Here is a 26,666-nt window from a genome sequence, read left to right as displayed (position 1 = left end):
TAGAATTTGACAGGGTTTCATAATTTAGATATTAGGTTAAGGCTTAGGGTATTCAAGTATTTTGCAAGACCCTGCCCACATTACTGTGCTGTTAGAAATATTTTGTGAAGTTGTACTTTGAAGAGTGTTTTGTGTGACTAGAACCTCGGGGGAATCTTATACTCTTCGAAAAGTTCTAATAAGAAGCATGACTGTGTCTGGTAAAAGGCTTTATACATTCTTGTATTTTTTTCAGCACATTTTTGAAACTCTATTCAAATTTAGACTGACTTACATAGGCTGTCTTCCACGTGCTTACATCTTCAAGGAAATTAATCTTAGCTGTGGCCCGGGGCCTGATTCAATAAGTTTCATTCAGTTGCAAGGTCTCTGATTTAGCTCTGATACTTTACTCATTTTAGGTAATTGTAGCCAGTGGGCAATATCATGTAGAGCAGTGGTTCTTAACCTCTGGTACGGGGGGCTCCTGAGGATCCATGAAACAGAGTCAAGGTGGCCAACTAAAGTTTAGAAAATTAAATAATATTGGCAGATGAATAAAGTGCATTTAAATGAAAAAGTAAAATTTAAAAATTAAAATGTCTATAAATGTGAAGGAATTTAAAACAGAAGGCATAAAACTAAGTTAGTCTCCTTAGATTGATTTATGTGAACAGAGCAAGTGCATCAAACAAAATATATATAACATGGACGATGAGTGGCCTCAGTTGAATTTAGAAAAGCTACAACCTTCCCTTTAACATTAAAAGATGGATTTTTATATATATTTGTTTGTGAATTATATAAAATATTTCATGATTTGTGTATTTGTTTGATGAAGGAATCTGTATTTTTTTTTATATTGTTTTGTGATTCAAGTCATCAAAAATACTTACGCTGGGGTCCCCGATTGCCAGTAATGACTCAGTGGGGGATCACCGGATTCCAATATTTAGTCAGTGGGGGCCCCAAATTCCCGAAATAATTAAATGGGCGCCCACAGAAGACAAAAGGTTAAGAACCACTGAGGTAGAGGCCTGACCTTCCATGTCACTCTATACCAATGACATTCAGAATCCTCATTTCAAGGAAACTGTGATGTGGTCTTCAATTTGAAGACAGCTTGACTACCTGAGTTGAAGCCAAGGATGAAGGTCTATTGGCACAAGATCAATACTGCAACAGAGAATTAATGATTGTTTAGACAGATAGCCTGCTAAGATTGAGATAGATGGATTGTGAGTTAGAAATTAATGGTGTGCATAAGGTATGGTGCCTAAGTATGGACTCCAAAATATAATTTGTCCTTAATATTGTAGTGAAAATAATGTGAATAAAAACATTTTGAGGAAGGAAATATTGTCGGTAAGTATATATTTTTTAACAATGAAGTAAAAAATGTTGCTTACTAAAATATTGCAGTAGTTAATATTGTTTTTGGTCCTTATTTGGAAAAATACTTTTCATTAATTTTTTATCATACATAACATATTAATTCATCTCTATTTTTGTAAGTATTTTCTCATTTCAGGTTCTCTGGATTACTGGGGTCATGGGTCAGTAGTGTTTTATAAAAAATAGTATAATTTGTATGTTTTTTGATGTTTAAATTATTAAAGTGGTCAATAATTTTGTATTAAATGGTTTATTTATTGTATTAAATTTTGATGAACTGTTAATATTTTTTTCTTTGGGGTTTAATTGTTGTTGGAGGACTTTGCTAATGTACTTGCTTAATTATCAATTAATTATTCATTTGTTTAATTACTGTATTCATTTTTAATTGTTTTGTTCATACTTTTTAACCGTGACACTGAATTTTGTTGAGGAACTCAGATGGCTAAAACATATTTAAAATATCAGTAAATCATTACTTGATTTAATAAAAGATTTTCTATGTATATAATTTTCTATTAATTTTAAACAAATAGGAAATATGTAAATTATTTTTGGGTGTTTAACAATTTAACATTAATTGATTTATTAAGTAATAATATATATTGATAAAAATGTTCAACACTAGGATTCAAATTCTTAATATTAGTAGAAATATATTTTTTACTTTTCTGAAATATTGTTTAATATTGATAAAAATAGGAAAAAATAAATACATATCTCCGAGTTGGAGTCTGAGCATGTTCATGAGCACCGTAGGATCATAAGAATGGAAGGTCAGTGTGATGGCACACAAAATTCTTTGAAAATTCATGTGAGTGATTAAAACATCGTCGAATTTTTAAACCAATCTTGTTTTTTACCTCCACATAGCATTTGTAGTACAATTGCAATACTGATATTAGGATTATGGGGGCATTAAAGTGTATATTAATTGTTCATGAACTTTTCGTGTTGAAGTACTGATTTCTGGGGAACTTTGCACTTTAGACAACTAAGCTTAATTTTTAGCCGCAGCAAAGTTAAAGTTCTAGTCTCCAATTTGGAGTCTAAGCATGTGTAAGGGCTCCATATTGGATCATAAGAAGGGTAAGGGAGAATAACTGGGCATCAGGTGGTCTGCTACCATGTCAAAGTCACACTTGTTTGTGCACGTCAGCACCCCTGAGCGACCAATGCCTGCCATGCTGCCTATTTTGATACAGACCACGGATGCATCTCCTATTAAAAAAAGGAGTTGGTTGACCTTAAGGCCAGGAAAAGGCTTCATAAAACCTAATTCAATTGTGCCTTGATCAATGCTAGGTCTTTGGTGAAGGACGGACTGGAGGTTGATGATATAATCAAAGATTATGATTTTGATTTTCTTTTTGTTACGGAGAGTTGGCTTCTGGATTCTTCAATCCCATATCTGCTATATCGATTCCACCGGGCTTTAAGATAATTAGAGGAGACAGATCCAAGGGAAGACAAGGGAGAATGGGGGTAGTCTTTACAGAAGAATTCACAGTTCAGACTTTTTCATGTGAGGAGTTTAGTGCAGCTGATGTTTTGGGGGTTACACAATTCTGCTACTCTCCAGACCTGCATGACATAACTTGAGATTTTGAGTAGAGTTACTTCAGTTTAAGAGCAACCAAACCGTAGACTTTTTATGGCTATTGGCACTACAAGATTTGAATCTTTGGGCAGATTGCTAAAAGCAGGGGAAAGATAAATGCCTATTAGATAGTTGTGAGGCATTTTGTTTCACTCAATTGGTTGACAGTGCCACCTGAGAGAAAAAGCACACTTTGGACCGGATCTTATCAGTGCATGATAACACTTTGGATATCAAGGTGGTTCCAGTTGTTTAAAGTAGCCAGACACGCCTTAAGATAAGATATTTAGCCCGGGGTCTCACAAAGTTGGGGCAAGGTCACACAGGAGAAGCAAACCAAAGCATTAGAGGGAACTTCCCTCTTCTTGGGCAGGACATAGAGGATACTTACTTTATATTTAAGACCTGGATCTGCTCAGCCATGGATGGCACACTGAAGTGCCCCAAATTCCAATGAACCAGAAAGTTGACACCTTTGGTTTACTGAGGAACTCTTCAAGATCAGAAAGGTTGTAAAAAGTTGGAAAAAATATGGTGGAAGAAATATAGAGATTTAGAAAAAGACAACTATGCTAAGAAATTAAGAATCTATAAAAAAAACAGGTACATCCAGCAAAAAAGATGTTCTTCTCCTTACAAATACTAAAGAAAAGGCCACTGGAATTATGCGTCAAGGGAGGACCTCCTTATGTGCAGGTGTTCACTGAATTTTGTGGCAAGAAAAGGCAAATTTTGTGGCATACTGAAGCACATTTTGTGATATTACCGTATGATTTTGTAATTTTCAATACCTGTTAACACTATCTAAAGGAATAACCGATAGAAAGATGACCAGTCACTAATGCGGTGAACGTAAGTTAAGTGGTTTTCTTTTTCTTCTTTTTCCACGTTGTAGTCTGTCAACTCCCCCTCACCCCGCCCCACCAGCAAACACACAGCCCTGCACTCTTTCATAAATTAAATAAATGTAAACATCATTGCTGATCCATATACATAGTCAAATCAGTTTCCAATAAGCAGTTGTTTTCCCAAGAAAGAATCAAACAGGTCTTGCGTTGTTTCGAGTTCATTCTTTATTTATATTCTTTAAAATCTGAAACTGCCAACCCGTTTCTTCCTCAAGCGGACTTCTTCAGGGCTTAAGAATGTAAAAAATCTCTTCATTCATGTACTTTTTGTCTGTATAATATGTCAATTAATTTGAAAACTATGTATGTTACCTTACACAGGTAGTATCAATTCAAAAGGGTTCGTTAATAAAATGTATCTCTTGTAAACTGTGTATGTCCAAATATATGGGTCATGTCAGTTCAAAGGCTCAAGAAAGTATATCTGTGAATGTTACACCAGTCTCAATGCGGTTATCTGCTTCAGCAAAGAATCTTGAACATGACCCACATTAATTGACATGATATACAGGCAAAACTACATGAATGAAGAGATTTTTTACATTCTTAAGCCTTGAAGAAGTCCGCTTGAGGACGAAACGCGTTGGCAGTTTCAGATTTTAAAGAATATGAATAAAGAATGAACTTGTAACAACGCAAGACCTGTTCCTATTTGATATTACTCTCAGGGATGTTAAGACTGGTGCAGGTGTCTATGCTTTGATCCCCAACTCTGTGTGCCACCCCACCACTCTTACATGCACCGGACGCAACTGAATATAAATATTTTTCCATCCACTGATGATGCTTATAAACTCATTCGGATTCCACCTAATGACGTATGCAAACATGCTTGCAGGAAGAAGCTAAATGGATGAGAAGGGACACACTCTAATTGAACTCTTATAAAACAGAGGAGATGGCCATAAGACCTAATAAACAGATTTGGTCTGATATATGGTGAAATCAAATAAACAGATTTGGTCTGATATACAGTGGGCATCAAATTTGGGTGCAACGCCATCTCCCAATTTAGTGAACAAGGACTTGGGTATAAACCTTGATGACAAACGTTTGTTCCAAAGTCATATAAATAAAATAACATTGATGTGTCTGTTCTCTCGTGAGCTGTTAATGAAAACCTTCACTTTTCTTCTTTCAGAGCGTAGGCGGCTTGCAAGTGATTCAGAATTTAGCAGTATATCTCATATTCAGGCTTCCTAAGCAAACCAGGATTTCTGCCCATAGAAGGGCTCTTCATAGGCTAACAGTGGAGAAGAGAATTAAAGCTTATTCCATCTTTAGAAAGTTTCTAAAATGCACCTTGTATGAGTGTTTTACAAGGAAGTGAGGATTTTCAATGCATCTGAATGTTTTGGCGCCAAGAAGCCTTTTTTGGGCAACAGTTTAGCACTCTATAAAACATCATAACATAACATGACGTAAAATGCAATATTACTTATTTTTATTTTATTGTGTTAGAATGTAATAGTTATTATTTAAATGTTTGTAGTTTTCAATTTAGAATTCTTAACATTTTTTCTAAATTATTTTTAAATTTGAGAAACATATGTTTAATATTTCATGTGATACATCAAAAATGTTGCAAACATATGAAATGTTCTAAAAATGTAGAGAAGTTGTAGTAAATGTAAAAACTGAAAATTGTATGTTTTATATATTGTTTGTTTGATTGGAATTCTAAATGTATTCACTTTACCCAAGGTTTGTAGTTTAGTTTATTATATAAGAAACAACATCCCGTTACCTGGACTTATCCCAATGTGGGTAGACTGGGTTTAGAATAGTAAATATGGCCCGCCCAATAATAAGTTCTTTCTCCAATGTTAGGTTAACGGGAACTATACTACTCAATATGATAACCCCAAATATAGGAACTTTCCATAATATCTGTAGGATTCTAATTAGGATAATAAATATGCCTCCTCAAATGATATGGACTTTGCCCAATCGTTGTAGAGTAAATATGCCCTCTACATTATATGTGCTTTCTTCAGATTGAGTAGGACTGAAGTTAGAACAGAAAATATGCTGTCACCTAAATATATGCACTTTCACCAATGTTAGGGGGACTGGATTTGGAATAATACATTTTCCTCTTCAAAATGTATGCACTCTCTCCACTGTTTGTAGGACTGGGGTTACAATAGTAAATTTGACACCCCCAAACTTATGTACTTTTCCCAATGTTAGTGGGACTGGAGTTAGAATAATCAATTTGAAATACTCAAACGTGTGCACTTTCCACAGTGGCATTGGGCGGGGCTAGAATAGTAAATTTGACATTTCCACATATATGCACCTTTCCCACTGCTGTAGGGCTGGAGATAAAACAGTAAATATGACCCTGCCCCCAATTACATGCACTTTCCTCAATGTCTGTAGGGCTGAAATTAGAATAGTAAATGTCCCCCTCCTAACTCTCCCTCCCCCACTTATATGCATTTTCTTCAATGAAAGTGAGACTGAAATTAAAATAGTAAATATGACAACCCAAAATATGTGCACTTACGCAGTGTTAGTGGGCCTGAATCTCAGTATAGAACATTTGGAACCATGTATATATATGCCCTTATCGAAATGTTGGTAGGACGGAAATTAGAATTGTTAATTCGACCCTCCAGCCCTATTATGAACACTTGTTTATAGAATAGGACCTAGAATAGTAAATATGCTCTCCACCCCAATTATACTGTAGTTTCCAAAATGTTTGGAGGAGTGGCATTAGAATCCCTCAATGGTCTTAAAAATACTGTCAAGTGAACTGTTGTCCCTTTAAGTTCAGGGTGTTAATATTAGTGTATTATATGACGATGCATAAGCCAATGCAAGCAACATATTAACACTACTCAGGCAAAAAGCATATATTTTCAGTTACATTTCATTACTTGGTTTTTGAGCTTCCTGAAAAGTAGGTATCACCTTGTATCTATCATAATAAATGATAGCGGAACCAACCAGGTGCCTTATCATGATGCCACTTTCTGAGCAGCGCCAGGGCAGAAGGTATCCGTATTTCTTTTTGGTATCTCGAGTGTATACATTCACTCGGAAACATCTCCAAGTACATGCATGTTTTTCTGACTGCAGATCTCGGCAACACAAAGAGACAATTACCAGCCTTAGTTTCGGAGCTCTGCTGTAAGAAGCCAAAAAGAAGTGCACAGATGAAGCACAGAAAACAGCATCCTAATCCAGCCCATGGAGGAGAGAATGAATGAAGTCATTCAAACTATGCAAACCTTTGCTGATTGTAGTCTAATGGTCTACTTACTTTAAACTCAGGTAGGATGCAAATATAGCTTATGCCATTTCTTATATATGTGCATATATTAGAGGGTTTCTAAAAATAATAGGTGTTACGATTTCATATTACGCCACTCTAATGCCTCAGCAGAGACCCTGCACCACAATGGTAAATGAACAAGAGTACAATATTCTTCATCGAGATTACAACATAGAATGTGTTGCTATTGATTAAAATGTGGTAATGAGTATGAGGTGTACAACTTGCATCAGTAACATACAACTGCTCATAACTAGAGACAAATCTCAAATATAAATTACGTATTTATTCAATTGATCTCACCTGCAGTTCCAGAGAGCTCCACACTTATGGTTTGTTCAATAGTCTTGTTCTCAAATGGGGAACCCTTGGGATCACTGGAAGACATTGAACATTTATAAAAACAAGCTGAAATGGAGCTGCTGTAGACAAAATATGATAATGTCCCTTTCATTAAAAACTGGTGTGACAGTTGTTAATACTTACTTTGGTGACTCAGGTGTCAATGGAAGTGACAGGCAGGTTGACTTGGCTGTAAAGGAAAAAAAGAAAAGAAATCCTCAAAAATCTAACTACAAAAATAATCAGAGCTATTTTGAAAATGTGTTTTTAGATCTTATGTATAAAAAGTACTAATGGAAGTTATAAAACCAATTTTTAACATTATGCAATTATCAGATAGAGTAACATAATACAAAAAAGACACAAATAACTTCCAATAAAAATTAAAGGGAATTTCAATGTACCAAAATTTAGAAGAAAATGTCGGTCTCTAGAAATTAGCAGCGCTTATAGCAAACTTGGCATAAAAAGTATATTTGCTAATTACATTTTCAGCGTATTTGCCAATGTGTTAAATAGTGGCGATTTTCTACATGACATAGTCTTTACTACGTAAATGGCAGTAAGCATAAGAATGTGCTGGGTACATGGAATTACTAATGTGTCCAGAACATTATTATACAGAAAACATATATAAAGCACACTCCTCTGATGCATGAAAATGGTCACCTGTAGCCTTGGTGCTCACACACACTAACAAAGGTGCAATGTGCCCTGGTTACACTCTACCAATAAATGACTTTAGTAGGAGAGAGGAGGTCCCTCTAGGAGGATCCACTGTCTGCAACACTCTCATGAATAGGAACCCGAAAGATTGTTAAAACACTCATGTAGGGGTGACTTGCTCCTAGAAATTTAAATGGAAGTTGTACTTACAGGAAAACTTATCGAATAAGGCACATGGGGCCAGATGTACAAGCCTTACATTTTGCGACTCGCAAATTGCGTCGCTTTGCGATTCGCAATTTGAGACTTGCAAAATGCAATTTGCAACAGTGTCTCAGACACTGTTAGCGACCCCTAATGGGGTCGCAAATTGTCTGCCTCATTAAAATTCATGAGGCAGGTGCTATTTGCGAGCCCATTAGGAATGGCCTGCACTCACAGGGATGGTGGCCTGCTGGGGGCAGCAGACCAACATGTCTGTGACTGCTTTTTAGGTCTCGCCTGGTGTAAGCTGCACAGACATGCGCAGTCTCGCTGGCGAGATTTAATGAGTTAGGGTAGATTTTACTAGCGGGGTTTAAGCCCGCACCTCTTTTCCATTGGCTGGCGTCACCGTTTATGCTAAACGGTGGCCAGCCATTGGAAAAGCGCTTCCAGTGACGTACAGTTTTCTCTTTTAGAGCCGTCCCAGTTGGACTGGCTCGCATGGTTTACGTTTGTGGTAAAAACTTTCTTATCTTTATGGGGCCATGTGTTTCAAACAAAAGGCCCCATAAAGACAAGAAACCTTTCATGGCAGAAGGAAAGCAGGCCACATGTTTATTTTTGCATCGCGCTTAAAGTGACAGCGCGATGCAAAAATAAACAGTGGCTGACTGGCGAGCGCTTTTTTTTGCGTGCGTTGTTTCCTTGTTTTTATTGACGGGCGCACTAGAGTTTACCAGGGAATGTAGTTTGATGTCTTAACAGTTCTAGTCACAAGGATGCGAAGGCGACCACAGTGAGACGGGCTTTGCAAAGGGAGAAAGACCCTATTTGCTCACAAGGAACCTGCCGTTCTTACTTGAAAGGCGAGGACCCAGCACAAGGACACTATATCATTTTATGTACACATTTCTCTTCCTGGCACGCACACCCTGAAATCAAGTTCAGGACTTTTCCAGTGAGGAGGGGAAAAGTACATCTCAAGAACCTAAAAACCAAAGATACAAAAAGTTACAAAAATAAGAAAGAAAAATTAAAGAGAGGAAACTTGGGGAGGAGGGAGTAAACAGAAAGGTGGCGAGTGACTAAGAGGATACACAGAGGGTCTGCCTTGTACACCCTCAGGCAGACACGGCTAGAATCTGTGCACAGAAGCAGCAAAGACACACAAACAGAGACACCCCGAGCTTCCTGAGAGAGCTCCAGTGTGAATCAGCCGCCGCCGGCCCTTCATGTGGTGCGGCAGCCATCTTTAATGACAGGGAATTATAGCGCATGAGAGACAGCCAGTCATGCCTCGGAGCTTTGAAGCCTGGCGGGGAGGAGCCCGTGGTGGTGCCCAGGGACCCATGCTTCCCCAGAGCAGGTTTATTCAGCCCTTGGAAGGGCCAGCCCTTTTCTATAAAAACCAGGGGTAGTGCGGCAGGCTGGCTGGAGGAGTCACGGGGGGATGGGGTGGGGGGGGCTAAGATGCTAGGGAGGAGGTACTAACTGGATGGTGTATGTGTGTGGACTGTGTGGGGATGGGCAAGAAAAGGACTTGCACCACTCCATACACGGGTCTCACCTCCTCTCTCTGTGTATTAATGAGGGACAGCACACGTCACTGACTTGTCTCTTTGTCCAGTACAGCAGTGACAGCAGAGGTCTCATACCTCTCTGCGTGCACACCGTAACAGCAGAGGTCTCATACCTCTCTGCGTGCACACCGTGAGTGAGAGCAGAGGTATTTTTTATTTTTTATTTTAAAGTTTTATATAGCGCTAGCTTGACCCGTAGGTATCAGAGCCCTTTACATACACACTGTAAAAACAGACAGAAATTGCATTACATAGTAGGAAGGTGGTATGGAAGCAAAACAGAGATAAACAAGCATTAAAAATGCAATAGGTCTCGCCTTTGATTAAGTTAAAGCCATTTGCTTTGCTATAGAATACCATTAGCAAAGCAAATGGCTTTAACTTAATCAAAGGCGAGACCGATTGCATTTTCAATGCTTGTTTAATAAAGCAGTTTTTTTTTTTAAATGCATCCCGTTTTCCTTAAAGGAAAACAGAATGCATTTAAAATAGAAAAATTAAACGTTTCTGTTTCATTTTTTAAGAGCAGGCAGTGGTTCCTGGAACGACTACCTGCTCTTAAAAAATATTTGCGCATGGCTTACCAGCTACTTGAAGTAGGTGGTAAACTGCAAGTGGTTTGCGGCCGCAAATGCGGTCCCAAACAATGGTACATTTCATTGTGACTCGGTATTAGGAAGGGATGCCCCTGCCTAATCGCGAGAGTTGCAAAGGCTATTTTGCGAGTCACCGACTCACAAAATAGCGTTTGTACATGCCAGGGCCCTTTTTCGCGGTCGCAGACGGGGCAATTTTCGGTTTGCGACTGCAAAAAAGGTCGTACATCTGGCTCTTAATGCTTACTTTGTATACCACTTAGTGATTGTGCGGTCCATGAAAGAGAAAGCTGCTGCTGGATCTTATCCTACAATGTGGCATTTCAAGACACCGGATCAATAGTGCAAAAAATACCATTCTATCAAGTTCACTATTAACAGAGCAAGTGGATTCCTGATGAGTTCGCCAATGTTCAGAATGAAACTGTATGGTGCCCCAGGGGATGAAAGGAATATGACACGTTATTTTGCATGCCATTACTTCGCATGCCATTACTACGCGGGTATTACTTAGCAATAACTGTTACTACGCACGTTTTTACTTCGCATACCATTACATTGAAAGTGTTAATGTATACGAAGTAAAAACTTGCCTAGTAATAAAAATGGTATGCGGAATAACGTATCATATTAAAAAAAGACATCTAACCCCTTTTTTAAAATGTTTGAAACACAACAGTACTTTAAATAATAAATAGAAATACATTACCCTACACATCTAAAAATGGAAAACACTACCAAAACGCTCAAACACTACACTACCCTACACTACTGAAACACCACTACACTACCCTTAACCCTAAATCACTACCCCCTGCACAAACATACACATTCCCCCACTCCGGTCCCTACACTCATTCACTACCCATCACAACCCCCCAACACTACACTAAACACTAAAACAGTAACCTACACTACACTAATACCACAACACTACCCTAAACCCTAAAACACTACCCCCAGCACGACCCTGCTCCTACCCCCAGCCAGCTCCCTACACTCAATCACTACCCTCCACGACCCCCCAACACTACCCTAAACCCTAAAACAATACCCTACACTACACAACACCACAACACTACCTAAAACACTACCCCCTGCACAACCCTCCCCGACCCCCAGCACTGTCCATAAACCCAAACACTACCCTGCACGACACCCCGACACTACCCTAAACCCTAAAACACTACCCTACACTAACACCACTACACTAAACCCTAAAACACTACCACCAGCAAGACCCTGCCCCTACCCCCAGACGGTTCCCTACACTGAAACACTACCCTTCACGCCCCTTCGACACTACACTAAACCCTAAAACACAACCCTACACTACACAAACACCACAACACTACCCTAAACCCTAAAACACTAACCCCAGCACGACCCTGCCCCTACCCCCGTCTGTTCCCTACACTGAAACACTACCCTTCACGACGCCTGACACTACCCTAAACCCGAATACACTACTCTACACTACATGACACTACCCTAAAACCTAAAACACTACACCCAGCACAACCCTGCCCCTAACCCCAGTCCTGTCCCTACTCCCAAACACTACCCTTCACAACCCCCGACACGACGCTAAACCCAAATACACTACTCTACACTACACTACACAAACACAACTACACTACCCTCAAACCTAAAAAACTTCCCCCCTGCACGTCCCTCCGTCTAGGACAACGCCCCCAGCTTACCTATCCTGACGTCCTCCTCGTAGGTGAGTAACCCTATGCGGGACTATGTTGCGCCCATGGCCCTCTCACTCCCTGATGACGGGTGGCTGCTCTCCGGGAGTCGGATGTTGCGTCCCAGGAGCTGCCTTCAGCCTGTATTCAAATGAGAGGGCTGAGCTAACGTGTCGGAGAAGGGTTTCCCCCCTGGCACCACCGCGTACTGGCTCTGCTACTGTGTCATGGTTGCTCCCTCTGTCAGAAAAACCCATGCCTGGCTCTGCAAAGGGAGATTCCCACGGGCGTCCGAGACGTACCTCCGTGCACAGTATCATCATCCTGGATTTCGGCGTTTTAGTATTTCCACTGCGTGCACGGGTGGTGTTTGTCGCTTCCTGTTTATCCACTACAATGCATGTGTAGTGACAACGCATGTGATGTAACAACTTACGTAGTAAAGGCTACGAGTTGGTACATCACATGCGTTGTAACGCTTGCGAAGTAATGGTATGCGGAGTAAAGCCTCCGCAGTAATGGGTGATTACCGATGAAAGTCAATGCCAAGGGAGCAATGCTTTATCGTCCAATCCAAATCATTGCTTAGAGAAAACACAAGCAAAACACATCACAGGAGTATTCAACAAGGTAAAACAACCTGACGGTGCAGTGATTAATGCACATGAACAACTCTGTGAAGCTCTTTCCGAGTCCTTCACCTCAAAGGCTCGTACTATTCATAAGCCTATCCTACAGCCAAGCTACCAATTCACCCTCAATCTTTGCTAGCTTTAGCCACAATACAGCCCAGCTCCTGGCTGCACTCACTGGTCTGCCAAGCCACCATCTTCATGTCTGCCAATGAAACTGAAGTATATTAACATTTACAGCAGTCGCAACATTATGTTGAAATTGAGTTCTACTGCACCCGCCTCTGTGACCACAGATCACTAATGCTGAGAGGATTACATTGCATGCGGGCCACTGCTTTGAATCTCCCTGGGGTAAACACCTCATGGTATTCTACTGAGATCAATGAAAGCAGTGCCACTGAATTGGGTACCAACATCTATTAAGGAACACCTGAGTGAGTCTGTGGAGGGTATTATATGAATGGTCAGTATCAGTGTTGATGTCCTGCAGAAACACGTCAAAAATTGTTTTGTAGTAGGAGGTCTCAGTCAGTTTAAGGGAAAAAGGAGACATGCGTGGGATTTGGACAGTTGGATTTTAGTATTCTTATCTGAAATTGTGTACGTATCTCTTTTCATGTGTATAATCTTCCTAAAATAAAGGACAAATACATATTAAAATGTCGTTCTCGCTGTAAATCCTGATGTGGACATTTAAACCCCCAGCGCACTGGCATATGATAATGATGATTGTCTAGAAAGTGCTAAGTTGATTGTTTTAGTGCCACTTGTTCCAGCTCACAAGGGTTTCTTTATGGCTGTGCATCTTCCTCGGGGGCCACTTCCTGGCGGCTATATTAAAAACTCAATGATGTGCTCCTTCTGCACGGCCTTCCAACCTGCACGTCAATGTCAATCTCTGGACAAGGCCATGTGAGTGTTTTTTCTTTGAGTGAAGAAAGGTCATATATTTAATTTGGTTTGCAAACTACCCATTTCCGTTTTAAAAAATTGAGTTGAAAGGAGTTTCGTTCTGAAACCCATTGCCTATGTTTTTTTGGGCTTGGCTGTCTAAAGCACGTGCGCTTGTTTGCTGAAGCTAATATGACCTTCGATAGAGCTGTGCGCTAAGTGAAGAGACTGCAAAAAAAAAGTTCAAAAAGAAATGTACAACATTTACTTTCACTGATAAAGGGTGAAAGTTTGCGAAACCTGTGCATGGTGACACACATACGTGCGCATGCACACTTGGCATTCATGACGCCATTATCTAATCCGGTAGGCACTATACGTATTAATTATTAAGACCTAGGTAGATTTTACCCAGGTAGCACGTTCTCCTGACGTGTATATTGATTATCAGCGCTGTATGTTTTGTGCATACATTATTGCATGCTCAAAGCCAATAACATTTTGCAATTGTACCAAGATCATCCACGTGTGGAGTGCAGTGCACCCACTGTACAGTAGAGTTGTTCTGAAATGATTGTTTATTTTTGTACTGTTTTATATATTCTTATAATTTGGACTCAACCTGGGGGCTTAAGCGTGTTGTACTTGACTTAAGTGAAGTAAGATCTCAGAAGACAAAAAACACAGTAGGACTTAAAATGGCTAAATAACACACAAGAAACATAGCGCAAGATCAACTACAAAAGACTTTGAAAATGCCTTTGGTACAGTTGACTGTACCTATCTTGATGAAGTGCTTGGAGGTATGGGTTTTGGATTTCGTTTCTGTGCATACGTGAGGGTCCTCTACGCGAGTGCTCAAGCCCAGGTGCAGGTTAATGGTGTCTTATCGGAACCCTTTCCTGTGTGGAGAGGCACCCAGCAGGGATGCTCAGTGTCTCTGCTTTTGTTCGCACTCGCTATCACGTCACTGGTGGTGCGCATTTGGTGCAACGCCCAGGTGTAGGGATTCGACTGGGGACTGACGATGAAGGATCAAATAGCCCTATATGGGGATGATGCCCTCTTATTTGTGTCAAAACCGGCTGAAACTGGGCCTAGAGTACTTCAAACCTTAATGTTTTTAGGGAGGCATAAGGGCTTTAAGTCAATTGGGGAAAATTCGTATTAGTTCGGATAACGGGGACCACTGGAGTGAAGCCTGGCAATTGCATAATTCCAGAGCACCAAGTTAGCTTCCCTTACCCTGGGGTGTATGTATAATGAGAAACGTATTTGGCGTGGAGCCTGAATATCGCTCCAGTGATGCACAGAGCTAATGAGGACCTATCATGCTGGCTCCATCTCCCTCTCAACACCATGGGTAGGGTAACCTTGTACAAAATGATGATCCTGCCCAGATTCCTCTATACATTACAAAATTATCTCTTTTATATTCCACAAACATGGTTTGACTTGGTCCTGGACATGTGACCCAGATTTATTTGGGTTGGAGGAGCACCCAAGGTTGCCTTTGGGAAGTGCACTCAGTCAATGTACGGCGGCGGCCTGGCCATGTTGGACATACAACTATATTATTGGGTGGCTCATCTACTCCACATTAATGATTGGGTGCACAGGGGATGGGACGATCCGGCCTACAGGGGTGTGTTGGCCCTGCTGTGTCTGTACAATGTACTCCACGCCTCATATGGTCACTCAATTTCCTCTGATGCCCCGGAGATCATGCAGGTGGTATTTAAAGGTTGGAGGGCAACCCTCCGGTGGTTGGGGTGGGATAGCAAACTCACTAAAGAAACCCCACTCTGTGTGGGTAGATGGTTGACTCAGGAGTCCTCTCTGGAGGGATTTAAAGGGTGGGATTCTATTGGGTTGTCAAGTCTTTGTAATGTTTAGGGCGGACAACATATGAAATCCATTCAAGAGCTCCAAACAGAATTTCAAATGATATACTACCAATTCTACCATTATTTACAACTCAGGCACGCCCGCATGCCCATAGTGATGAGCTTCAGGATCTTGGGCAAGGGTGGGATATCCCAGATATACAGACCACTTGTGATACACTCATCAACCTCATTGCTTTCACTAAAGGCACGGTGGGAGGGTTGGGTGGGGTCTTTAGATGAAGAGGAATGGAGAGATGCCTGCATGGCTCAGCACACTCTAGCTATCCCAGCCAGTTTCCACTTTATTCAATTCAAATACCTCCATCAAGTCTACATGACCCCTCTTCGCCTGCTGAGAACAGGGCTGATAAATTACCCGGAATGTCGTACGTGTGAGAAACCAGCGGAGGATCGTTTCATGTTGTGTGGCAATGCCCTGTGATACAAAAGTTATGGTCTGCTATAGTTACTGTGTTATCTACTGTGGTGGATATCAGTATTGATGTTGATCCGAATATCGCGATGCTTGGGATCCTGGACGAATTGGGTGGGCCCAGGGGGACAGGACTTTGGTTGGCCCGGAAACACTACTAGCTGAACGTGATATCGCTATCAATTGGAACTCCTCTGTGGCCTAAGGGGATTGATTGGTGTGGCAAATTGGAGGAAATGATCTATGAGGCCAGGGTGTGCCCAACAAATATGATAAAGTCTGGAAAAAATGGTGGGACTATCACAGATTGGGAATCTGATGGCCAATTATAGCGCCTTTTGATTATGTTGGGGGTTACTTTGTCAGACTCGTTCCATTTCTCTGTGATATCAATGCTGCTATTTGTGTCCGTTTTATTACTGTACAAGTCAAAAGGTTTGATATTAACTTGCAAAATCTCAATAAAGTCTTTCTATGCAAAAAACGAAATATCAGTCCTCGAATGAAGTATTAATTCCCCAGACTTCTCGAATTTCTGAGGCTTTTGACAATGGAGAGTTACAAAGATGGTGGAACGTATCATTCATTCTGTTTTATGAGGACTTTGTGGAAATGCATTGTATGATAGTTTGGGTTTACATCAAAATGCATTGCTACACACAGAAGAACTGGGCATTTTGAGTGTGTGAACGTACACACACAAACTTACAAACACACACATATACACACAATGAATGGGATTGACTTTAGGTGCATTCACTATGGAAGTTCAAAGTGCTACTAAATAACCTTCCTTCAAGTTATGACTGAAACTCTTAGCTCCCAGTATGGTAGAAAGATGTACAAACAATGCTCAGATTGCAGCAATTAAACTGCTCTCTTCACCATCACTAATATTTACTTTGATATACAGGGTTGGTTCTAGATCAGAGTGTCTTCAACTATTGAAAACTTTTGAACATTACCTGCCTGTTCTGAAGATACAGAACTTACAAGCATAGTGGCCCAGAGTGATACCTGCTGCTAAACCTCCCCCTGAAGAACAAAACTTACATAGATCGGATATTTTTCCCAATTCATGTTACCATGAGTGAGTGACCTGTAACATTGTGCATGGTTGTGTTTCACAATAAACAACATTTCTTTTTAATGAGCCTCATGGGGCCAGATGTACAAACTTCACTTTAACCTTTTCTTTTTCACTGAAAAATATATAGTATGTATATATATTTATTTTCTGCCATGACAGTGAAAATAAATGCAGCCTAGTAAACAAATGTTGTTTAGAACAACTGTACTAAAAAGTGCATTTATTCTACAGTGTAAAGGTTATATTCCAGTGTGTTACCACAGAAGAGAAAAAACGGCAGGAGAAAACACTGTTAAGAGCATCACATATTTCATGTAACAACTCCTTAACACACAGAAGAAGCTCTCTAAAAGCCACAATTGCCTCTTGAATGGGATTCGAACTTACGGGGTAAATTTAAGCTCTTGCATTCTGGGTGTGCTTTGAAATATATTTTGTAAACAAGTTCACATGAAAAATGCAATGGAGTAAACCATATATGCATACATAGAGTGGAAAGTGCGACTTAATTCCATTGTTGAGGGAGTGGATTGTCATGGCTCCTCTTCACACTCACTCAAGGACAGATGCTTAGGCCCCGCTAATAAGTCAGGGTCTCAAATAACATTTGAAAACATTGTTTGCAAAGTGGTGACAAGAACTTAACAGAGGTAATTAGTGAGCAACTGGATGAAGAATGGAATATAAATTATTCCTTAGCCCATTGCTATCTAGATGACAGATATTCAGTCAAATGGCAACCTGAATAGTTCCATGTTCAAGGGTTTCCTGAAATGAAAGATGTTGGGGCCTGCCCTTCACTTAAAATTCAGGTTGTTCCATAGTCTGAGACTGTGCTCCCAGGAATAGGCCTCTTTGCTTTAATCTTTCAACGTCTATTGTTTAATTAGTTTTACAGTGGTTGAACAGAGGACTTTAGCGAGATGTAATCTGTGACCAGATTTTTCAAAAACGTAGAACTGCACCAAGGTATGCCCTATTGCAGGGTTAAAAAACTCTTGAAGGTAATCGGCAACCTAAATGGCACCCAGTTGAGTACCTTCAACCCTGGTTTATAGCAATTTAGTTGACAGAGGCTTAGGTAAATTCTAGCTGCTTGATTGTACAGTCTAAGTGAATTTGCTAGTGTGTTTCTTTAAAGGATAGTGTAGGATACATTGTAGTAATCAAGGCATACAATTTTCAAAGTTATAGTCAGATGCTCCTTATCCTACTGGTGAAGACTTGGACCGATTTTGCATGGGCAGCATAAACTAGACACTATTAGCCACTGAGGAGCAGAGGAAAGGTCACTGAAGATGAGCCGCAGGTATTTAACTCTCACAAAAGGGATCCTACAGTAGCAGGCCAGACAAAAAGGACAGAAGTTGGTGTGGTCAATACCAGCATCGGAGTCTTATTTTGTAAAATGATTGATGATGTAGCTGATGATAACTGGAACTCACAGACATTAGAACCATAATGGATAGAATCTTAGAAACATATGTATCATCAGCAGATCAAACAGTAAACTCTGAGAAATGGAGCCTTTCTCAAAACTGTCAGGATTCTAGCAATGAACTGCCTCAAATATGGCCATCGGACGAACTGAAACAAAGCTGAGATCATTCTGTCGTGAATATTCTACTTGGTGCCAGGCAGCTATACAAATTTCAAATTTATAATAATTTTAGAATCTCCACCAGTATGGTTCCTTCACATATCAATGTAACATCATGTAGAATGTACAGAGGATCCCAATACTCTAGATTAATCATCAAAACAGGATCAAATCTATTCCAGAAACCAGTGGATTTGATGAGTTTGCTGGGTGGCTCTTCAAAGGCAGTCTTAGGAAAGGGTTCATGAAATGTCTTCCTCGGAAAGTGTACCATCGATATTGGTGATAAATTAGTCACACTGATGGTCAAGATAATAGAATGAATAAGAATGGGTGAATTTATTGTGGTCAAAGAGCAAATGGCAACATCTGGCCCCTTAGTTTGCTTTTCAGTAAAGTACGAATCGTCACCAAAACCTCAAAAACTCCAACTTTAGCAAAAAGACAGCTGACTGTGTAATAGTGATAGAACCCATTCTTGCAAAAGATGACCTGATTATTGAAACAAAGTACAAAAGGGAAGCAATGTAGAGAGCTGAAATAGCAAAGCTTGCAGATTTGGCCTGGTATGCAGTTGTGTCCCCTGCTGAGTGCCCAACTTGAGAATCGGGTATCTGGGTTTTTGGATTTCTGGCCCCAATCTCAAGCTAATCTTGCATTTGTGTTAATGTCTAGGCCTGTCACTGGATATAATTCCAGTCCAGGACCTATACTCGACCTGACCTTGACCTGGAGGAGCTCACAAAGTGCTCATTCCCTAGTGACTTGAGACTAATGTTCCTGTTACAGGGTTCAAACACATAGCGCAGTGTTTTACCATGTTTTATATTGATCCCAGTGTGATCAAATCTTTTCTTTCTGTGTCAGAAGAAAATTGGTCTACTTGTCCACTCGTGTAAAGTTCTGCTGCAACAGGTGAATATGAACCTTTGAGTTAATATCCTGAGTGCGTGTATATAAATGTGTCTGTGTATGGTTTGCTTGTGAACCAGAGTGAAGGAGGCCTGTGGGTTCCATTTTGGAAGCCTCTAGCCTGTGCATGTGAACAAGATAGAGATTAGGTTACTTTCTCGAAAAAAGGAAGAAGGAGAACTAGGCAATGAAGTGGAGGAAGAGGAGATAAGCTCCATTTAGAAATGCAATTAGGTCCTTTTGCTGCAGAGAGCTGATAATTAGTCTCACTGAGTACTGCCATTTGGTGGATGATAGCAATAAACGATGGGGCTGCAGTTCCTGTTGTAAGACTGTGATGGATTCTTTAGGAAGGGCTTAGACTTTTGTCTCTCAATTTCTGATTACTGTTAGATGAGTGTTCCGGGCTGGTGATGACCCAGCGCTGAGGAGCATCGCTCTAAACAAATGTGAGTCTGAAAAATAGCCTGAGAGGCGCACATGAAAGAAGAACTGACCCAAACCGGTTTTGAAAGTACAAACAGAGAATACACATTCCTGTCTGCTGTACCTGTATAGGAGTGGGAGCTGTTAACCCACTTGTTCCGTTTCCAAGTTCTCTTCGACCGAGGAGGGGGTGCAACCCAGATAATTACGGTGCAACCAGAGTTGATGTCTCCCTGATAGCCACCTACCCAGATGTGAGGGGGCATCTGCTCTGAAGGAAGAGCTGTTCTATATCCTGGAACACTTGGCAGGTCCAGCCTGGAAGAAGAGAGAAGGAGCGAGCCAACTTTCCAAGAAGAGTGGAATACAGGTGTGGTCGAGCAGTTGACCCGTGTGTGGGTTCATCTAAGAGTGATTCATGGAAGTTTTGCTACTGTGTGGTCTATGCTCTCAGCTGGTCACAATCACCAAATCAGAGAATTCATGGCACTGCTGAAGTGAGACAGGGTACATTACTGCATCAATCTTGCTTTTGCAGGCATGGCACTTGCCCCAAAGTGTGAACAGCTAAAGAGGAAACTGTGTAGAGATGTATGTATGTATATAGACATGTTCTTTTACGGGTGTTCATGTATACACTATATTCACCTGATTTCTTACACTAACCAAACATATAAATGCCAAGTATAGTTCAAAATACTATGGCACAAAATGTGCATGATGATTCTGCACGATCACACACTTTTTGGAATCTAAGTTCAGGTCTTCAAAACAACTGCTACACCCATGAGATGCCAAAATACGCCACACAATAGAAATGTGGCAATTACAATGTATCATTTGTTTTGCTTTGACTGACATAATGACACCCTTAAAGGAGTCTTCTTGCCCAGCCTGTTCATGAGATTGTTTTGTCAAAGCTGCAGGAATCCACAAGTTTTGTGTCCAAACCTGATTTAATGTTCAACACCTGACGCTTAGCATCACCAGCAGGTCATTTCAGCAGTTATTTGTTTGGTTTGTTCTTCTTGACATGTACATTACTTCAAGGATGGTATGGCTTCATGAGAGTCAGTCATAACGTGAGATGTGCTTTTGGATGAAAAAGTCGCACTTGTAGCTGTCATTTTCCTCCAAGCACACGTGCATTATTCATTGGCAGTGGATGCCGCAGTCCAGGGCTGAGGAGGGGTGGATGTCAGTTTTGTTTTTCGACCATACCCGATTTATCAAATACTCACAATTACTACTTGCCCCAAGCAGTGATCATGTTTGTATTCAATTTTTTTTTATGGTGCTTTCCACCACCAACCCCTCTCCCCCACACTGCCTAAAGCCTTTTTTCTTGTGGTTTTGCGTTTGATGTTTAATTAAAAAATAATGCTGCAGAAGAATGAAAATGAGGCCTGCTTGGTCTTCTGTACTACTTTACTTTTTGACATAAAAACATAAATGCATGTGAAGAAGCAGGAAACACTGTTTCTGTATTTTGCAGAAAGAATATCTCCTTCTCGTAAAAAAGGACATAATAATTGATCCAGAATGCAAAATGTTGTAGTATGTTTTAGCCTCATATCTGCATTGCTGTCCAACTGGGACGAGCCCGCAGCAGGTCACTTGTTTTCTCAAAGGCGTACACATTGATGAAGGAAAATCTATATTGAGGGGTAGGAGCAGCTCGGCAATTTTGGATCTTTTTCATCAAATAATGTTCTTAGGTCCACAACCCACCTGGCAGGTGATGTGACTGCGTGTGCGCGTGCGCGTGGCATTTCTTTTTGGAGGTGCTTTTGTCGTGCCTGCCGCCGCTACTCCTGTTCTCGGCTGCTTTGGGCTGCGGAGAGTAGTCATTTGCAGTTAGGTACTTCAGCAGCTCGGAGCAGGGGCGCCTTGGCAGCTTTTGCTGCTGACAGGCAGATTTCGACTTACTGCTCCACGGGGTCTCGACCTTAAAAACCATAGAACAAGGAAAAGACAAAATTCACAATCTGCAAACACAATATTTTTTCAGAGTTTAAACGAAGCTTTCTTTTAAATGACTCCAGACTAGTCTAGTGACTTTGAGTAACAGCACTGAACAAAACAAAGGGGCGTCCTGCATCTTTTCCCATCCTCTTCAGTGGCACCTAAAAATCTTTTGCAGACAACACTGAAAAACAGATGGCAACAACCGTTAATTCAGCTGACTTTGAGAACTCAAGCTCAGTTACTGTGCACAGCAAAGCAAGGCTTTGTTTGAGAGGCGCTGGAAAAAGATGGCGGGAACGTCTCTTCGCGTTTTGGCTCACGTGGCAGCTGGTATGACAGCCCGCCAGCATCTTCGGCCCCTCGTAAAGCATACTCGTCAACAGATTTTATAACCGCACAGCTATCCGGTGCGTCGCTAAACCGGGTGGACGGCAACAGCTAGGAGAACAGCCATTCACCCCTGCCAAGAAACCGCGGCCATGAAGAGGTCTATTCAGAGCTTACAAGCAGCCAACCCTTTTTGGAACGTGCTTTAAGATGTACTGGCGTTTCACAGTGAGAAGCAGCACAGAACCTACAAAGTACGCAGCCTGGCTTCCTACTCTTGTTGCTGAAAGTACAAAAGGCCTTCTTACATTCCTCACCTCATAGAAAAGATTATGTTCCTACCTTAACAACCGCCGGGCTTGTTCTGATCCTGTGATTAGGGGCGGCATGGTTCTGTATACTGAGGCCTCGGCATTCATTGTAATTCAGCTGAGCGTTGGCTGGAGCCAGCAAGAGCTTCTTAAGCTATAAACATATCATGGAAGCAAAAAAGGGAAAGTTATACACCTCCCAGAATCAACGCGACTTGTTTGAATTTTTAGCATAGTTTGTTAAAATTAACTCGATCAACGTGCTGCAGAGTGCAGATTAAACGTAGAGCGATTCGCTCGACCTTTCAGTTTCCTAAATGTATGAGCAAACGAGATTGCATTGTAGTTTCTTTTGTCAATAGGAACATAGGCCCTGATGTTAATCTCAGCCACTGGTAATCACCTGGGGCTGCATCCCAGTACATCCATGTTTTACTCACCATACCACCTCAGGTTTGATCCAGCTTTATGAAAATCAGGGTTGACCCTGTTCCAGTTGGCGCAGTCGGCCTCGCATTGGAAGGCCCTCCCTGAACCTGAACACAAGCAACTCACCCAAGACATGTTCTGCTCTGATTAGGGCTCTTAAGTTGGGTGCACCTCAGTTCTAGTGGCACAGTAAGCACGGGACCCACGTCTGGGCAAACCCATTGCGCTTAGGGAATTGCACTGAAATATACAGAAAAACTGATGAATGGAATGCTTGAATTAATCTCAGCCACTGCTAATTATTCAGGACCGCATCACAGCTCGTCATATATTTGTACTCCATGCCACCTTGGTTTGGACTGAGCCATGTGGGATTCAGTCTTGACATTGCTCCAATCAGGACAGTCCAGCCCAAACTGCAAGAACAGCAATACAAGCAACTCATGACTGGTTATGCTCTGAATGGGTCTCTTCAGTCAGGAGTAGCTTGCTTCTAGTGGCACAGCGAGCATGGGAGCCACGCCTCAGCATACCCATCGTACTTAGGGTGCCCCACTGAAGTATAAAAAAATATGGACAGAATGCTTGAATTAATCTTAGTCATTGATAATTACTCAGGCCCCATGCCAGAGGGGCCCCAATCATGGCGATATCAGTCTTGGACTGGTAGTGTTCCAGTTTAGGAAGAAACTGGGAATTCATGCATGAGCAGGGTCAAGAATGATCTGCATATGGCTGTGTCCAAAGTGAGGTGGCATGGTGTGCAAAATTAATGATGGAGTGGAATGCTGCCCCGAGTAATAACCAGTGGCTAAGATTCAGTAGCGCCTGCTACAGTTCAGGGGTGGCGGGGTGAAAAATATATAACACTTACCTCAGCACTGTCGCTGTCTCTCCTTAGTTGTCTCTCCTCCGCTTCTCTTCCTGAATCTCAGAAGCAGGAAGCAAACAGGCTCCCCTAAGCCAATCACGACGCTGCTGTCACCAGCATGACAGCAGTGTCGTAATTGGTCTGAGCATCCTGGTTCGGCGCTCAGACCGGGAGTGGGAGCCTGTATATGTTTTCCACCCAGACTGTGCAATACAGCCAGATGGAGAACATGCTAATTGTGCATGACTGTCTGGCCGGCCCAAGATGGCCAGCCAAACATTCATGCGCACTTAAGTGCACATATTTCCTCCTCCCCCACCTTTGACAGCCCAGCCCACTCCGCCCTAACCTGTCTCAAACTGAAAAATAAAATGATAACGTATAATTTTATTTTTCCTTTTTTGCACTGCTGAAAAACAGTTGGGCATGATTCTCCACCTTAGCAGAGGGGCCACTAATGCTGAGATTAATTCAAGCATTCCATCCAGCACTTTTTTGTATAATTTAGTGTGATACCCTAATTGTGATGGGTATGCCCAGACATAGGCAATATGCTCGCTGTGTAACTGGAACCAGGCTAAACTGAATGAGGGGCCAAAAAACTGAGTGAGATCAGTTTGGGTTGCTTGTGTTTCAGTTCACGGATAACTTGGCCTGCCAGTTCGGGCTGGGATGTTCCTATTGGAGCAGGATCAAAACTGATTTGTATATGACTGGTTCCAAACTGAGGCGGTATCGTGTGAAAAATACCAGTGGAGTGAGATGGAGCCTGAGTGATTACCAGTGACAGATTAACTCAACCATTCAATCCATCACTTTATTTGTACACATAATTTATCAAGCATGACACAGGACCCTCTACCTATGCCCACAGAGATGTGTCCATGACTCAAAAGAGACTAAGACACGTCTGAAATACAGGCTATGTAAAAGTCATCACCATCTTGGACAACATAAAAAGGACAACAGAAACTCTTGAGTTTGTCTGTACCACTGGTAATTACTCAGTGCATCCTACACTCTTCTTTGCTAGTTTGTTCCATTGCGAAGGGAACCAATCATATGCAAAACTATCCTTGTTCTTGCGCCAACAGAAACAGTGCATCATGAAATAGAAGGACCATCATCTCTGAATGGGAACATAAGCAACCCCAGATATTTTCAGCCATGTTGGCCTCATCAGTGACAGCAAGAGACCCACACCTGTGAATACTCACACCACTAATGACAACTCACTTAGATAGGAAACACACTGCAGTGAAATGAGGAAATAAGTGGGACTACATGCTGTTATGTTCTTTCTTTCTCATTTCCTGCGTCAGTTTGTGAATTGAATCACACCCCTCAACAAGTTCCCCAAAACGTCCACAGAAAAAAGTAACACAAACATGTTGTCATTCCTATAGGTACTCAGATAAATATTAAGAGTAATAGATGCACTGTATGGAATCTCCTCTTATATTTCCCACACAATAAATGATATGCCACACACTGATTTTAACTAACACCTCTTTTTTATTTTCATTATGGAGCACATTTCAAGAAATACAAATGTAAGTGTACTGACTAACCAATATAGCAATCCTTTCTGAAGTCAAATGTGAAACCAAAAGAGTGAAAAAAGATTGTGCTTCCTGGCAGTCAAGAGTGCTCTTGTTACACAACAGAAAGATAACTTTACCCACTGAGTTAGACTATACCACCAGCTTATTTAGCCATGTGAAATTCAATTTTAGGATAAATCACATATCATCCAATGTACATCATCTTTCATAAATAACCAGTGATAACTGCAGTAGTTTAACAACTCAAATGTGGCTGCTGGTGCTCCAGTCTCAGAAGTGCTGACAGCAAAGACTGATCGTTATATCGCTAGTGGCAGAAAGGCAATCCTCAAGAGTGGTGAGATATTTACTTTGCAGCTTTAATGAGCTTTAATACTTGTCCTGGGAATGAATTCATAAATGGTTAAGTACATTTTCTACTCTTCCTGTGATTTTCCTCATCAGCCCGCCCTGAACAACATATAAATGCATTTGTATTGAATGATTCTTTTTCATGCTTAACTTACATTAAATCTCTGATTAGAACACTGTTATGTTGAGAGCTCCATTGAAAACATTCAAGTAGCGCTGGGCTTATAATGGCTGGTAAAAGCCCGGAGATCCAACATTCCAATGTTTGTCTTCATGATTCTATCTTTTTAATTTAGAACATTCTACCCTTAGTGGGTGGAATGTTCTAATAGCCTTACAGCCCTTCTGCCTCTGGCTAAACTTTCTTTTTTGCTGCAACATTTATTTATTGAGAATTCAGCAATGTGCAATATACAAGTACAAGTAGACAATCTGATAGGCATAGATAAAATGCATGACACACAGTGCCACATGTCAAGGTATAGAGTAAAGAGGAGGAAAATGGGGTGCGGGGAGCTCGGGAAACCCAGCAGTTAATAGGATGAGGAGAGCAGGAAAACGACAATGCACTTGTGCTAAACAGGGTGGGTGTTTAGATGTCCCCCACCAACCAGCATAAGTGGAACAAGACCATGTCCTTGGGTGGAAAGGGGACTGAGTATGATAGGGAACCCCACTCAGGCAGATGAGGCGTCACTAGTAGTAAAAAAAGGTGGTG

General features: G+C 41.1%; 1 protein-coding gene across 1 annotated transcript in view; it reads right to left on the bottom strand.

The window, feature by feature from the left end:
- Positions 1-26,666, bottom strand: part of PPARGC1A (PPARG coactivator 1 alpha) — a 251,353-nt gene that overhangs the window by 94,950 nt on the left and 129,737 nt on the right. The window contains exons 4-7 of the mRNA XM_085642344.1: positions 22,764-22,886; positions 21,858-22,074; positions 7,655-7,700; positions 7,472-7,545 (exon numbers count right to left, since the gene is read on the bottom strand). Coding sequence (XP_085498470.1) covers positions 7,472-7,545; positions 7,655-7,700; positions 21,858-22,074; positions 22,764-22,886 — 460 coding nt within the window. The remainder of the gene's footprint in view (positions 1-7,471; positions 7,546-7,654; positions 7,701-21,857; positions 22,075-22,763; positions 22,887-26,666) is intronic.

This window comes from Triturus cristatus, chromosome 2_2, assembly GCF_964204655.1.
Source record: "Triturus cristatus chromosome 2_2, aTriCri1.1, whole genome shotgun sequence".
In the NCBI taxonomy this organism is placed as follows: domain Eukaryota; kingdom Metazoa; phylum Chordata; class Amphibia; order Caudata; family Salamandridae; genus Triturus; species Triturus cristatus.
The sequence above is the reverse complement of the archived record's forward strand: the minus strand, read 5'-3'. Positions and strand labels throughout refer to the sequence as shown.